Here is a 15,628-nt window from a genome sequence, read left to right on the forward strand (position 1 = left end):
TACATGTCGAATACTGTGGACACAGCGAAGAGTAAAACATAGAATTTAAAGCCGATTGGGGTGGCAGACATCAATCCAGTGATCCTCCACCACCAAAACAATATATAATTACAAACTGGGATGTGTGTCATAGGAGGGCCTGACCTAGTGAGGGAGGTCCTCGAATGCTCCCCAAGGTATCCATCTGAAGTTTGAATAGCAGTCATCCAGATCGAAGAGTCAAGGATGGGGCAAGAGCTGATACAAAAGCCTTAGAGGTGCCTCTCTGAGCCTCAGTTTCCTCATCTGTATAATGGGGATATTTAGAGTTGTGAGGATGAACTGAGTTACTATGTATAAAGTCCTTAGAACAGGTCCTAGGACGTAATAAATTTTCAATAAGTGTTAACTATAATAATAATAACTTAATTTTTTTAAAAGTAGAGCTGTTGGAAGCCTATCAGCAAAGGAGTTAAATGAGAAAGTAGCATTTTTTTAAAGGTCATTCTGGCTTCAGGGAGCATGGATTGGAACAAGGAAAGAACAGATTTGGGGGGTTTAATGAGGATTCTTTTGCAGGGGTCCACTGAGAGCCATGGGACATTTAAACTTAAGGAAGCAGAGGGGACTTGGAGAGATTTTGTGATTTTGGCAGAAGAAACTACTAACCTTGATGTCTGATTGGCTGTGGGATGCCATAAGAGGTGGCAAGGGGCCTCCCGAAACTGTGGCCCTGGCAGCAGGGGGTGGTGGTGATGTTCTTCACGCAGGTCAGGGGAGCCTGGAGGAGGACCAGGTCGGGAGGTGCTGAGCCCAGTTCTGGACATATTCAGATTCAGGTACCAGGGGGCATCCAGGGTGAGGGGCTGCAGAAGCAGCGAACTAGGTCTGGAGTTCAGAGGAGAAATGGTGGCTGGAGACGTAAGATTGAAATTGTTGGCAAATACGTGAAAATTGGACCACAATCAACCCTTCTGGAAAAGGTGGGAGGAAGGCAATAGCTACATGATTTTTAAGGTTTCTCCTGGTTCCAACATGTGTAGGATTCCAGGTGTAGAGGTTGGTAGGACCCCAGAGACAAAAACCCCGCAAAAATAAATAAATAAATAAATAAATTAAATGAAATATGGTTAGATGGCAAGATTTATACACCAAATATAATACCCCAAATAGTATAATACAATGTTGAGAGAAATTAAGGAAGACTTAAAGGAGGTATATGCCATCTCCATGGAGTGGAAGACTCCATGTGAAAACATCTATTCTCCCCAAAGTGATAGATACTACAATCCTGGTCAAAAGCCCAGCAGGTTTTTGGTTTTTTTTTCTCCTATGTGTGTGACTATAACAAGCTGATTCTAAAAAGAAAAAAAAAAATTTATTGTGGTAAAATATACAGACTTTACCATTTTAACCATTTTAAAGTGTATAATTCAGTGGCATTAAGTACATTCACAATGGAGTGCAACCATCATCACCAACGATTTCCAGAACTTTTTCATCATCCCAAACATACTACACATTAAATAGTAACTCCCCCTTCCCTCCTTCCCCAGCCCCTGGTAATCTCTATTCTACTTTCTGTATCTGTGAATTTGCCTATTCTAGGTACCTCATATAAGAATTAAACAATATTTGTCTTTTTGTGCCTGGTTTGTTGCACTTAGCATGTCTTTGAGGGTCATCCATGTTGTAGCATATATCAGAATCTTTCCTTTTTATGGTTGAATAATATTCCATTGTACGTATATACCATATTTTCTTTATCTACTTGCCGGTTGATGGACATCTGGGTTGTTTCCACCTTTTGGCTATTGTGAATAACACTAGTATGACCACTGGTACCTAGTGTATTCTTTGTAAGATTTAAATGAGTGATTCAATTTCTTTAACAGTAACAGTAGTTAGACTCCATTTTTTTTTTCCCTTTTCCATTATCGTTTATTACAGGATGTTGAATATGCAATAGGACGTTGTTGTTTATCCATTCTATATATAATAGTTTGCATCTGCTAGTCCCAAACTTGCAATCCATCCCTCCCCTCCCCCCCCACCCCTTGGCAACCACAGGTCTGTTCTCTATGTCTGTGTAGACTCCATTTATTCTTGAGTCAGTTTGATAAGGTCAAAATACCCTAGTAATTTGCTCAGTACTTCTTTTTTGCTCAGTTTTCAAATTTATTGGCAAATATTATTCATAGTACCCTCTAGACTTTTAAATCACTTCTCTTTTATTCTGCAAATTCATGCCCCTGAATGTTTTCCTTCATTTTATTAATCTTTTCAAGTACCAACTTTGGTTCTGTTGATATTTTCTTTTGAATCTTTTCTTTCTTTTGATATTTGCTCTTAACCTGTTAACTCTTATGGAATAGTAAACACTTACCTCAGTTAATTTTCAGCTTTTCCTCTGTTACAATACAAGCATTTAGTTATAAATTTCCCTGTAAAGCCTGGTTTGGTTGCACTGCACAAGTTTTGTTTCTGTAAACAGCTTCATTGAGGTATATTTTACATATGAAATATTCCCATTTCAAGGGTACAGTAAAGATTTTTGGTAAATTTACCAAAAGGCGCAATCATGACCATAAACCAGTTTTAGAACATTTTCATCATTCTAACAAGAACCCTCATGCCCAGTTACAGTTAATTCCCATTCCCACTGGCCAGGCAACGACATACATTCATTCATTCACTCATTCATTCAGCTAGCTGCGCCAGGTCTTTAGTTGCCGCATGCGGGATCTTTTAGTTGTGGCATTTGGGATCTAGTTCCTTGACCAGGGATCGGACCTGGGCCCCCTACGTTGGGAGCGTGGAGTCTAAACCACGGGACCACCAGGGAAGTCCCAGGACTAATCTTCTGTCTCCATAAATTTGCCTTTTCTGGGCATCTCATAGAAATGGAATATGTGTAGTTTCTCATGTCTGGCTTCTTTCATTAGCATGTTTTGAAGTTCATCCATGTTGTATTATGTTTCAGTTCACTCCTTTTTATTAATGCTGGTTTACTATTGTATAACATTTTTGTCTATCCACTGAACAGTTGACGGACATTTAGAATGTTTCCAGCTTCCAGCTATTATAATTAATGTTGCTGTGAACATTTGCGTGCATGTCTTTGTGTGAACATGTATTTTAACCATCTACGTGGGTAGCTATGAACGAGTGGAATTGCTGGGTCATAGTTACGTTTAAGAAGCTGTCAAGTTTCCCAAAGTGGCTGCACCATTTTACATTTATCAATAGCAATGTGTGAGGGCTCCAACTTTTCCACATTCTCACCAATATTTGTTATTTGTTCATAAATAAGAAAGGCTTATTATACCCTTTCTAATGGGTGTGAAGTGATATCTCAATTGTGCTTTTAGTTTACATTTCCCTAATGACTAATGATGTTGATCTTTTCATGTATTTATTAGCTATTTGCATATCTTCTTTGGTGAAATGTCTTTTCACATCTTCTGCCCATGTTCTGATTGTCTTATTGAGTGGTAAGAATTCTTTAAAAATCTGGATACAAGTCTTTTATCAGATGTGTGATGCAAATATTTTCTTTCAGTGTATGTCTTTTAATTCTGTCCTTTGAAGCACAGAAGTTTTGAATTCTTTCATGGTCCAGTTTATCAACTTAAAAATTTTGTGTACCATTCTTTTGGTGTTATTTAAGAAATCTTTGTTTAACCCACGTTGTCAAAGGGGTTCTGTGTTTTCTTGTTAAAGTTTGATCCATTTTTAGTGAATTTTTGTGTATGATGGGAGGTAAGCATCTAAGTTCATCCTTTTGCATTTGCATATAACAATTTTCCAACACTATTTGTTGAACAATCCTTCCCTTAATGAACTGCCTAGCTATTTTTGCTGAAAATTATTTGACTATAAATGTAAGGATTTATTTCTGGACTTTCAATTCTGTTCATTGATCTGTATGTCCATCCTTACATCCTATACTACACTTCTTTTTTTAAGGGATTTTAATTAATTAATTAATTTTTGACTGCGTTGGGTCTTTGTTGCTGCGTGCGAGCTTTCTCTAGTTGCGGTGAGCAGGGGCTACTCTTCGTTGCAGTGCACGGGCTTCTCACTGCGGTGGCTTCTCTTGTTGCGGAGCACAGGCTCTAGGCACGCAGGCTTCAGTAGTTGTGGCTCACGGGCTCTAGAGCGCAGGCTCAGTAGTTGTGGCACACGGGCTTAGTTACTCCATGGCATGTGGGATCTTCCCAGACCAGGGCTCGAACCCGTGTCCCCCGCATTGGCAGGTGGATTCTTTTTTTTTTTTTTTTAATTTTATTTATTTATTTATGGCTGTGTTGGGTCTTCGTTTCTGTGCGAGGGCTTTCTCCAGTTGCGGCAAGCGGGGGCCACTCTTCATTGCGGTGCGCGGGCCTCTCACTATCTCGGCCTCTCTTGTTGTGGAGCACAGGCTCCAGATGCGCAGGCTCAGTAATTGTGGCTCACGGGTCTAGTTGCTCCGCGGCATGTGGGATCTTCCCAGACCAGGGCTCGAACCCGTGTCCCCTGCATTGGCAGGCAGATTCTCAACCACTGCGCCACCAGGGAAGCCCGGCAGGTGGATTCTTAACCACTGTGCCACCAGGGAAGTCCTGTACTACACTGTCTTGAAAACTGTACTTTTATAGTTAAATTTTGACAGGGAAGTGAACGTGCTCTTTGTTCTTGTTTTTCAAAATTGTTTTGCCTATTCTATTTTATCCACGTAATTTTATATGTATTTTCATAACCAGTTTTTCTAAATTCTGTTTTATGGAAGTTTAAATTTCCTTTACTTCCTCTTTGACCCTTATTTTTGAAGTTTCAAAATATATAGGTATTTCTATAAATAATATTTTTGCTATTAACCTCTAAATTAATTGCACCATAGAGAATGTCAATGTTTTGAAAGTTTTTGAGACTTGCTTTATGGCCTAATAATTGCCAATTTTTATAAACGTTCCATATAAACTTGACAAGAATGTGTATTCTGTTAGGATACAGAGATGTATATATGTTTATTATATCAATCTTATTCAAATGTGTTGTTCAAACCTTCCACAGTTTTGGTATTTTACTTTATAATAACAGAGTTGAAATCTGCCACTGTAATGAAAACTTGTCAAGCTTTCTCTGCATTTGTAAGGCTTTTTGTTTTTAACATACTTGAGGCTATTTTGGTATAAGCATTCAGCTTTAGAATTATGAGATAACTATTTGTATTGATCCTATGCTCTTAAATTTTGTCTCAAAAAGTCTATTTTAATATTTATATAGCTACTCCAGTTTTCCTTTGTTTAGTATCTTTTCTTGGTCTATCCCATCTTCTAATTTCAACCTATCCAAGTCACTTTGCATCTGGTGTGTGTCTTGTAATCAGGTATATAGCTGGATTTTCTAAAACACCAACTCTTACCCTTTGTCTTTTAACTAGAGAATACAGTTCATTTACGTTGATTATAATTTTGAGATGTTTATACCTATTTTTACCATCTTGTTTTCTTATATAAAGACAAAAGAGTTTAGTTTTCCTCTGTATCTTCCGTCTCCACCCCGCAGACTCGGCATGGTCCCTTCTACCATCTGGAATTCATGCTGTACATTTAAACAGCACTACTACTTGTACTAAACTTTATCTGGAGATTAATTATTTATTCTCATTTCTAGATCAAAAGGTAAAGATAAAATAACATTTTGGTTTTTAAAAGATTCTACCCAGCCATATGATATCCTACAGTTTTTAGCATATCATCCATAGTTTAAAATGTGAATAATACAAATTACCTAATGAAATGATGTTTAGAAATAAGAATGTCTTTTATGGCCTAAAAGTTATCAGGTACTCTTAAAAATTTTTTTCTTCTGAAAATAAGTCCTAAACAAAGAACACTACATTTAAAGTACCTCAACACAACTGTTTATTACAGGTCAAGAGATCTCATATGAAGTTACAAAAGAATAAAACTTTCATTTAAAGTGTACCACAGTAAATCAACATGTTTTTGTTTAAAATGGAAAGTTTATTTGCTCAGTACACGAAATAGAATGCAAGCACTGTCATGACAAATATACAGAAATATGCAGATCAACATAAAATAGTAATTTAGTTTAAAGGAAGGGAAATCTCTTTAAATGTTATGACAACGTACTCCCAAGAATCTTTTTTTCAGTTAATTATACATTTCAATAAAATACACGGTAATGAATTAAGTGGAAGTTAGCTTGTGAATTTTTCTTAAAAATAAAAATCCAACCCTATTAATCCATGCCAGTTAAACACTCTAACTAAAATTTCCAAGTAAGTGCAAAAGGAGATGGAGTTAGTTACCTTTTTTGCTTGAACAGTCCCAAGGAAAATGGTTAACTACAAACACAGCAGGCAAACTGTTAAGTCCGACTGATCTAGAACATAGTGTTGAACTAATTTCAGTCTCAAGTTGTGCTAAATGCTCATCATTAGTATGGCACAGTTTGGTCCATGATATGGTTTAATGCCAAGACAGATCCCAATTTGTTACAGAAACACATAGATTACTGTTGCTTTTTTTTGTTTTGTTTCTAAATATATATATTTTAAAAAGCCAGGTATACTTCCACATACAAAGGCAGGTTTTCCCAGGAGGAATTTACAGAAAGTAGTCTGGGGTGCGCCGGGTCACATGAGGCTCTCCACGACGAGGTGCTGGGTCAAACTGAAGGCTATAAATGGCAAAAAAGAAAGCAAATGGTTAAAGGATTTGACGCTGCAGGCAAACGAATCAATAAAGAACAAGACACCGAGGTAGAAAGAGCAGTCCTCGTCTCCCACCTTTTCTGTGTTGTTTATGGCTGGAATGACCCTGGGTAGGTCACTGCAGGTGTTCTCTTTCATAGAACTATCTCACAGAGCTACGGTGAAGATTCAGGCAGACAAGATGTCTGGTTCATGTCTGGCATAAACGGTTTGTAGTATTACTATCAGTTGAATAGAAGTAAAGAGAGCAGACATGCTTGTTTTAGATTTTAGAGGAAAAGCATTCAGTCTTTCGCTATTAAGAATGATGTAATTAGCTGTGGGGTTTCTGTAGGTGACATTTATCAGGATGAGAAAGTTCCCTTCTTTGACTAGTTGAGTACAGCTGACCCTTGAACGACACGGGGTCGGGGTCCCGACCCTCTGCAGTTAAAAATCCGAGTATAACTTATAGCCAAGCCCTCCGTATACGCGGTTCCTCCCTACCTGTGGTTCCAAAGCCCCTGTAGTGCTGTAGTGTTTAGAGTACTAAAAAAAAATCCACATACAAGTGGACTCACGCAGTTCAAACCCATGTTGTTCAAGGGTCAACTGTACTTTTATTGTGAAAGGGTGCTGGATTCTGACAAATACTTTTTCTGGCCTTAATGAGATCATGTGGTTTTTGTCCTTTATTAATATGGTTTATTACAAGAACTGATTTTCATGTTTTGAACCAACTTCGCATTCCTAGGCTAAATCCCACTTGGTCCGTGTATAATTCTTTTTATATACTGCTGGATTTGGTTAATATTTTGTTGCAGATTTTTGCGTCTATATACATAAAGAGTATTGATCTGTAGTTTTCTTAAAATGTCTTTGATTTTGGTATTAGGGTAATATAATCTTTAAAGAATTGGTTGGGAAGTAATCCCTCCTCTTCTGTTTTTTTGTAGGTCTTTGTGAAGGACTGGTGTTAATTCCTTTTTAAACATTTGGTCAATTCACCAGTGAAGCCAACTGGGCCTGGGCTTTTCTTTGTAGGAAGTTTTAAAATTATTAATTTAATGTCTTCATTTGTTACAGGTTTATTCAGATTTTCTATTTCTAACTGAGTCAGTTTTGGTAGTTTTTCTTTTTGTCTTTCTAGGAATTTGTCCAGTTTATCCAAGTTACCTAATTTGTTGCCATATAGTTATTGTATTCCCTTATAATTCTTCTTCTTTCAGTAAGGCTGAAGTAAGTGGGGATTTTGGTAATGTGAGTCTTCACTCTTTTTTTTTCTTGGCCAGTCTAGTTAAGGCTTTTCAGTTTTGTCAAAAAGAGACAACTTTTGGTTCCGTTGGTTTTCTCTACTATTTTTCTACTATTTCATTTTATTTCCACTGCTAATTTTATTTCCTTCCCTATGCTTGCACTGAGTTTAGTTTGCTCTTCTTTTTCTAGGTCCTTAAGGTGTACAGTTAGGTTATGGAGGCTAGAAGTTGGAGACCAGGGTGCCAGCATGGGTGAGTTCTGGTGAGAGCCCTCTTCTGGGTTACAGATTGTCAACGTCTAATTCTATCTGATTTTTAATACAGGCACTTACAGCTATAAATTTCCCTGCAAACACTGCTTTCACTGTATCCCACAGGTTTTGGTACACTGTGTTTTCATTTTCACTCATCTCAAAGTATTTTCTCATTTCCCTGGTGATTTCTTCTTTGACCCCCCCCCCCAAAGGTTATTTAGGAGTGTCTTAATTTGTACCTATTTATACATTTTCCAGTTTTTCTTTTGTTATTGATTTCTGATTTCGTCCCACAGTGTTTGGAGAATATACTTTGCATGACTCCAATCTTCTTAACTTTTCTAAGGCGTGGGCTTCCATCCGAGCACACGGTCGTGTTGGAGGAGGGCCCATGTGCGCCTGAGAAGACTCTGTTCTGCTGTTGCCGAGTGGGGTGTTCTGCAGACGTCGGGTCAAGTCGTAGTGTTTTTCCAGCCTTCTATTTCCTTGCTGATCTTCTGTCTAGTTCTGTTATTGCAAGGGGCATAATAAAGTCTCCAACTATTTTTGTTTGTCCGTTTCTTCCTTCAATTCTGTTCATTTCTGCTCCATATATTCTAGGGCTCCACTGTTAAGTGCATATGTTTATGACATATTTTCCTAATAGTCTGACTCTTTATCATTGTGAAGTGTTCTTCTTTATTTCTAGTAACAGTTTTTGTTTTGATATCTGTTTGGTCTGGTATTAGTATATCCAGTCCAGCACTATTATGGTTACTATTTGCATGATGTATCTTTTCTCACCATTTTTAACCTATTTGTGTTTTTGAATCTAAATTATGTTTCCTGTAGACATTATAAAGCTAGATATTTAAAAACAAAAACACCAACTTGATAATTTCTGCCCTTTGATTGCATTGTGTTGATGACTCATTCAGTGTTATTGATATGACTGGATTTATACCTGCCATTTTCTTTTCTTTTTTTAAATATGCCTTTCTTTGTTTATTGGTTCCTGCTTTAACTGCTTTCTTTTTAGTAAAATATTATTTTCTAACATAGTATTTAAATTCCTTTAATAACTTTACAATTATTTTTCTTTTTTAGTGGTTGCTCTGGAACTTAGAATACACAACTTATGAAATTCTACTTCAGATTTATAAATTCTGGTGATTTAAGAGGTATTTACTCCTAGATAGCATATAGCTCCTTTCCATTTCCATTCCCCGTTTTTGGTATTGATGTTATACACAGTATATGTTACAAACCCCCAAAATTATTATATAATACTTTTAAATATAATTACTATTTTATATACTCTTATGACCCTAAAGAAGCTGAGAGAGAAGGAGAGTGAGTGTATATTTATAGATTTTTGTTAAATAACCTTCTCATTTTTATTTTCTTCATATTCTTCCTTTAATTCAAATTACCATCTGGTGTCACTTCCTTGCTTTAGTACAGCTTTGTTCCCACCCACCTCCTCTGTGCTGTTACTATCAAATCTACGACTGCATTTCTATATATTGTTTCTTTTAAGTTCAATTATACTACAAATATATCCTTACTGTGTCATGCAACTGGTTTTTAAATCAGTGAAGAAGGTGCAATTCTACCATCTTCTACTATTACTACCTTGTGTGTGCAGTTGACTTACTTTCTGGTATCATCTGCTTTCAGCCTGAAGTGCTGCCTCTAGTATATCTTGTATGGCAGGTCTGCCAGCACTGAATTCCCTCAGTTTTTGTTTATCTGGCTATGCCCTTCTTTTGCGTTCATTCTGAAGTTGTGCTGGATATGACCTTGTTTTTTTATTTTCAGCACTTTGAGTATGTTTCATTGCCTTTCTGAGGAAATGTCAGCTGATTATTCAATTGAGGTTCCCTTTTGTAAGTCATTTTTCTCTTACTGCCTTCAAGATTATTTCTTTTAGACTCTCAACATTTTGACCATGATGTGTCTGACTGCTCCTGTGTGGGTACAGCCTAATATACGTGCACAGCCGTCTTGTCTCCCAGAGTTGACTGTGATGATCTCAGGAAAGCTCTTCTTCACTGTCTCTTTCCCTGGTTTTACCTGTTAAAGTTCTCCTTGCTCTCCTCTTTTGCTTGTTGCTACTAGTATCATGGGAGCTATGAGAGCCTTCTTCATTGGTCTCCACCATAATACCCACTGTCGTCAACAAAATACTTAGGCTTGCAATTCTCGACCCTCTGTTCTAAGTAAGGTCAGCCCCCTCAGGCAGAGGTAAGGAACTTTTTGTTCTGCATCTCTCTCTGAACAGAACTTCTATGCCACTGTTCCAGAGTTGCAGGCAGGTATGATGGCCCACTTCTTAGTGACCACCCCTGTTCTAGAGTAGGCACTGAGGCAAGAACTGGGGATACAGCATTTCCTGCCTGCCACACATGACTGGAACAGAGCCTCCACCCTAGGAGCCAGGGAGGGGAGGGAGTCTCAGCCTGACCGACTGCACCCACTGGGAGCAGAGCTTCTGTAACCCTGAACGGGGACAGGTGAGACACGCTGGCACCTGCCCCCCAGGGGGAGAGACCACAGCCCTGGATGGGGACAGGTGAGATACGCTGGCACCTGCCCCCCAGGGGGAGAGACCACAGCCCTGGACGGGGATAGGTGAGATACGCTGGCACCTGCCCCCCCAGGGGGAGAGACCACAGCCCTGGACTGGGGACTGGGGACTGGGGGAGGGGAGAAGCCCCATCTTCTTGACCATACCCACCCAGGACAGAATGACTGCAGTGTCGTTTCTGTACAGGGGACCTGGAAACAGGAGGGAACACTTGTGACTCAAATTCCACAGACTCTGGTGTTATACTGAGAGTTAGCAGATCCAGAATAAGTGTTTCTGTATTTGCTGTATACATTTAGGACAAATTCCAAACACTTGAAACAATTATTTAAAGTAACGTTTTCCACTCCAGTGTTTGTTCCTACTGGGGAGAGGGTTTGCCATGTTCCTCACTCCGCTATTCCAGAAGCAAAACTCCTCTACCTCTAACTTTAATAATCCACATTGCAATTTTCCTTCTGAAAGTGATTACGTACAATTAAAATTTAAAGCTACTTACAAGGAATACTTCAAAGTGTCATCTAATTCCATGATAGCAGCCTGGTTCCCACAACGGTAACAGTAATTCGGTGCACTGAAAATGGTAACCACATTCCGATCGTGACACCAATTGTATCCCTGCAGCATTTAAAAAAAAAAAAAATCAGTATTTCACCATAAAATCATAATGTTGACATAGCTAAGTTTAGAAAACTAAACTCAAAAGTTACGAGTATTCTCTGTGGAAATGCAGTCTTCTGTGTGACCTTATGTGGTGTCCATCTTTAATATGTACATCTGCACTGAGATTCAGCTATGGAGCTCAGTAACTGTTTTTCTGCTTAATCTATGCTTGAGATTGTGGCTAGGATGTATATTCAGATTTCTCCCACAATGATGGAAGATGTCTCAATTCTTCCTCATAAATTATGTCAATTTTTGCTTTATGTACTTTGACTCTATTACTAGGTAAATAAAAATTTAGAATTATTATCTCCTATATAACTGGGCCACTTTTCATCAGCAAAGACCTCTTTTTATTTCTAAATATACTACTGTCTTACAGCCTTTTCTGATTCATATTATTAACTATATTTTGGATAATTATCTAACTGATATACTAATACACCATTTTCCATCCCTCTATTTCTAGTCTGGGGTATCATTATGTTTTAGATAAATCCAAAATAATGGGTGAATTTTTTGATTATTTATCCAATGTGAGACTCTCAGTATTTTAGGGAAGTAAAAATTTTTATCCATTCACATTCCTTATGATTATAATGAGGTTTATCTTTACTGTACAAATCTATGTTCTTTATTACCATGCTGTTACCCCTTCTGCCTCTGTTGGGTTAGTGAAATTTTCTCTAACATCTTGAAGCTACTCCCTACTGGTTTGGAAGGATTATATTCTATTTATATTCCTTTAATGTTTAAAAAATAGTAACATCATGGTAGAGAAATGTGGCAGGCACCACCTTAACTAAGTGATCCAAATTAGTTAATAGCACTAGCACTGGGAAAGATCTCATGACCTGATACGATGGGCTGAGAAGGACACATCATCATACTGTGATATGCCCGCCAAAAGTGCATATCCCGAATCATAAGGAAACATCAGCCAAACCACGAATGAAGGCTATTTCTACAAAATAAAATTGCTTGTAGTCTTCAAAAATGTCAAGATTATGCAAAACAAAGGAAATCTGAGGAATTTCCACATCCAAGGGGACTGAATACAGCATGATACTGGATGAGATTATAGGTGCACACACACACTATTAAATTTTGCTATAAAAAAATTTTGCTATAAAGGACATTTGTGAGATAATAAAAATTTGACTAAAGCGTTTATAGACTTAAAAATTTTTTTTATTATTTTATTTTTTTGGCCGTGCTGCGAGGCTTGTGGGATCTTAGTTCCCTGACCAGGGATCAAACTTGTGCCCCCTGCAGTGGAAGCACGGAGTCTTAACCACTGGACCGCCAGGGAATTCCCTGAATAAAGCACTTAGATAATGGTACTATATCAATGAAAATTTCCTGACCCTGATAACTATACTGTGGTTATTTAGGAGAAAGTCCTTATTTTTATAAAACACACATGGAAATTTGGATGTAAAGGAGGATCTCACCTGCAACTGACATTCAAACAGTTAAAGAAAAAAAGTAATGTGTGAGGGGAAAGGGGAATAGGAAAGGAGAAAGAATGATAAAGCAAATATTAAAATATTTATATTTGAGGAATCTGAGTGTAGGACAGAAAGGAATTTTTTGTTACTATTTTTTTGCAATTTTTCTTGAAGTCTAAATTAATTTCAAAAGTGAGATATAATTTTGCTCTGGCCAACTAGTACTTTCCCTACTTGCTAAAATCAGCCAAGTTTTTTCTCCTTTCATTTAGGTAATGGGGAGGAATGTTTCTGACATTCTAAGTCATGAAGCTTTATTAGAGAGACATTTATTTGAAACAGAGATCATCATCCTATAGGAAAAGGACATACCTCCATTACAAGTTGGTGAGCACGAGAAACCAGTGTGAGACCATTGGCATGGTTAAATGTTTCAGAAATATCTTGTCCAAATGTGTAGCCAGCGCCGCGTGGTGAAATACCCCACCCACCACGATCATCTGGATCTGACCATAACAGATCACACATCGGGCCCTGGCAAAGAAAATGAAGTATGCCATGTAAGTTATGAGTGCTCATATTTAACTAATCTAGGGTTACCACAATGTGGTTATATTTCTTTCTTTTTCATTAAAACTAAGTTTACCTCATGTGGAACTTCTTGTAAACGATCCAGGGCTCTTATATGATCCAGTGTATCTATGGATGGGGAGAGGCCACCATGGAGGCAGAATATCTGTTTATGAATTTAAAAAGAAAATGAATTTGTTTTATTAAATGCTAAAAGTTAATGGAGAGTAAATAATGGTTACCAATGTCAATCCTAGTAGCTTTTCTTTTCAAAATAGCATTTAATAATATTCACAGTGGAAAATGTATAATACACAATGGAAAAAAACAAAAAATGCACGACCAGAGAGCTGTTAACATTTAAATATACTTCTTTTTTCTTTATAATCCTAGGTATTTTATATAGTGTATTTCCACTTTCTCTAGAATGCGATTTCCGTGCTTGTGACCCACGATTAACTTTTTCTGTTGGTTGCTGCTGACAATATAAAAATTTAAAATTTCTCTTACAGTAAAGACCCTACTGATTCCTGTTATTGGTTGTAATAGTTTTTCAGTTTTCTAAGAGTTTTCTGAGTACATAATCATGTTGTTTGCAAAAATATTTTTGTTATTTTGTTCTCAATGTTTATACCTTTTAATTATTTTTATTGCTCAGTGCACTGGCTAGGACTTCCAAAAACAAAATTGAATAATAAGATTTCTTTGGGGGAGGAGGGGAGGGGAGAGATACTACTCCCAGGTCCATTCTCCAGGGATTCTAAGTCAGAGATAATAAAGTTTTAGAGGGCATTTTTCTCCTGATTTTGAGGAGAAGGTTTCTGATGTTTTGCTGATAAGTATAGTCAGTGTAAGTTTCTTCATCCAATTAGTGTTATTTTACTCCTTAATTGAGTTTTAAATAAAGATACAGGACTTTATTCAAATGGTTTTGGTCTGATTTCATTCTTCTGTGCTTGCCATGTCTGGTTTGGCATTGGGGTTATACTAGCCTTACAGAGTGAGTTTTGAAGCTCTCCACCTCTTCCTAAGCTTTGAAACTCAGAAATGTTATGTTCCTTAAAGGTTTGGTAGAATTTGCCTATAAAATACCTAGACCTGGTTACTCTCCAATTTCTTCTTAGTCTGATGGTCTATTTAAATTGGTCTGATTTCTTCAAAACAATTTAATAATTAATATTCTGCTATAATAAATTTCATCTATGTTTTCAAGTTTATTGGAATAAAGCTGCAACTGTTTTTATGATTTGTTAAGTACCTCCATACTTAGAGTAATGCCTTATTTCTCATTCCCAGTGTTTTATGTGACCTCCCTCTCTTTTTCTAGATCAGTTTTGACTATTATATTTCTTTAATAGACTTCTCAAAAACTGCTTTGAGCCATATTGATCAACTATGTATTTTTGGTATCTATTTCTGGTTTTATTTTTAATTAACCCAAGTTTATTTTACTGTTTCATTCTTTGAATTAAATGTAATTTATAAATAAATGCATTTCCTTGCATTTCATCCCTTACTTACATCTAAAAGTTTGGTTTACACTATACTTCCACTTGGTCATTTAGAAATGACTTCTATTTTATGAGTGTTAGCAGAAGACTGTGAAAGTTCCCAAGGAGGTAGATTTGTCCTACTACTCAGAATCAGAAACTGTCACTTAACACATGGTGTATAAATAGATGTATCAATAGATGGAAAGGGAAGCAGGAAGATGGAGAGGATGAAAGGAAGAACTTGCCGGTCTCAACGTGTATAAAACTTACCCAGTTCCCTGTTCTGAAACTTTAAGTATAAGGGAAAGAGGCAGAAAAGGCCAAGGAGATGCAGAAAGAATGTCATGTCAATCTAGACCCTAAATTACTAATAGAAAATCTTTTCCTACTTTTATCTGTCCCCACATACATACCTGTCCATCTACTAAAGCTGTAAGTGGCAGATAGTCAAACAGATCTGTAAAGTATTTCCAAACATTGGCATTCCCATACTTTCGCAGACATTCATCATAAAAGCCATATACTTGGGTAATTTGTCGGCTTTCGTGGTTTCCTCTCAATATTGTAATACGTTCTGGATAACGCACCTGAAGGAAAAGGAAAAGGAAAAGGAAAAGAAACCCATGGAAGTATTTTTACTAGTGTTATGCTAAGCACATTAACCTCTGACCCATTTCTTTAAATGGTCCT

General features: G+C 37.2%; 1 protein-coding gene across 1 annotated transcript in view; it reads right to left on the minus strand.

Annotated features, from left to right (window-relative positions):
* Positions 1-5,969: 5,969 nt before the first annotated feature.
* The window catches only part of PPP2CB (protein phosphatase 2 catalytic subunit beta), a 31,765-nt gene continuing 22,106 nt past the window's right edge, over positions 5,970-15,628 (minus strand). The window contains exons 3-7 of the mRNA XM_061177274.1: positions 15,352-15,525; positions 13,522-13,611; positions 13,248-13,409; positions 11,261-11,379; positions 5,970-6,669 (exon numbers count right to left, since the gene is read on the minus strand). Of these exons, the coding sequence (XP_061033257.1) occupies positions 6,597-6,669; positions 11,261-11,379; positions 13,248-13,409; positions 13,522-13,611; positions 15,352-15,525 (618 nt within the window). The 3' untranslated portion in view covers positions 5,970-6,596. The remainder of the gene's footprint in view (positions 6,670-11,260; positions 11,380-13,247; positions 13,410-13,521; positions 13,612-15,351; positions 15,526-15,628) is intronic.

This window comes from Eubalaena glacialis, chromosome 20, assembly GCF_028564815.1.
Source record: "Eubalaena glacialis isolate mEubGla1 chromosome 20, mEubGla1.1.hap2.+ XY, whole genome shotgun sequence".
NCBI classification, from domain to species: Eukaryota; Metazoa; Chordata; class Mammalia; order Artiodactyla; family Balaenidae; genus Eubalaena; species Eubalaena glacialis.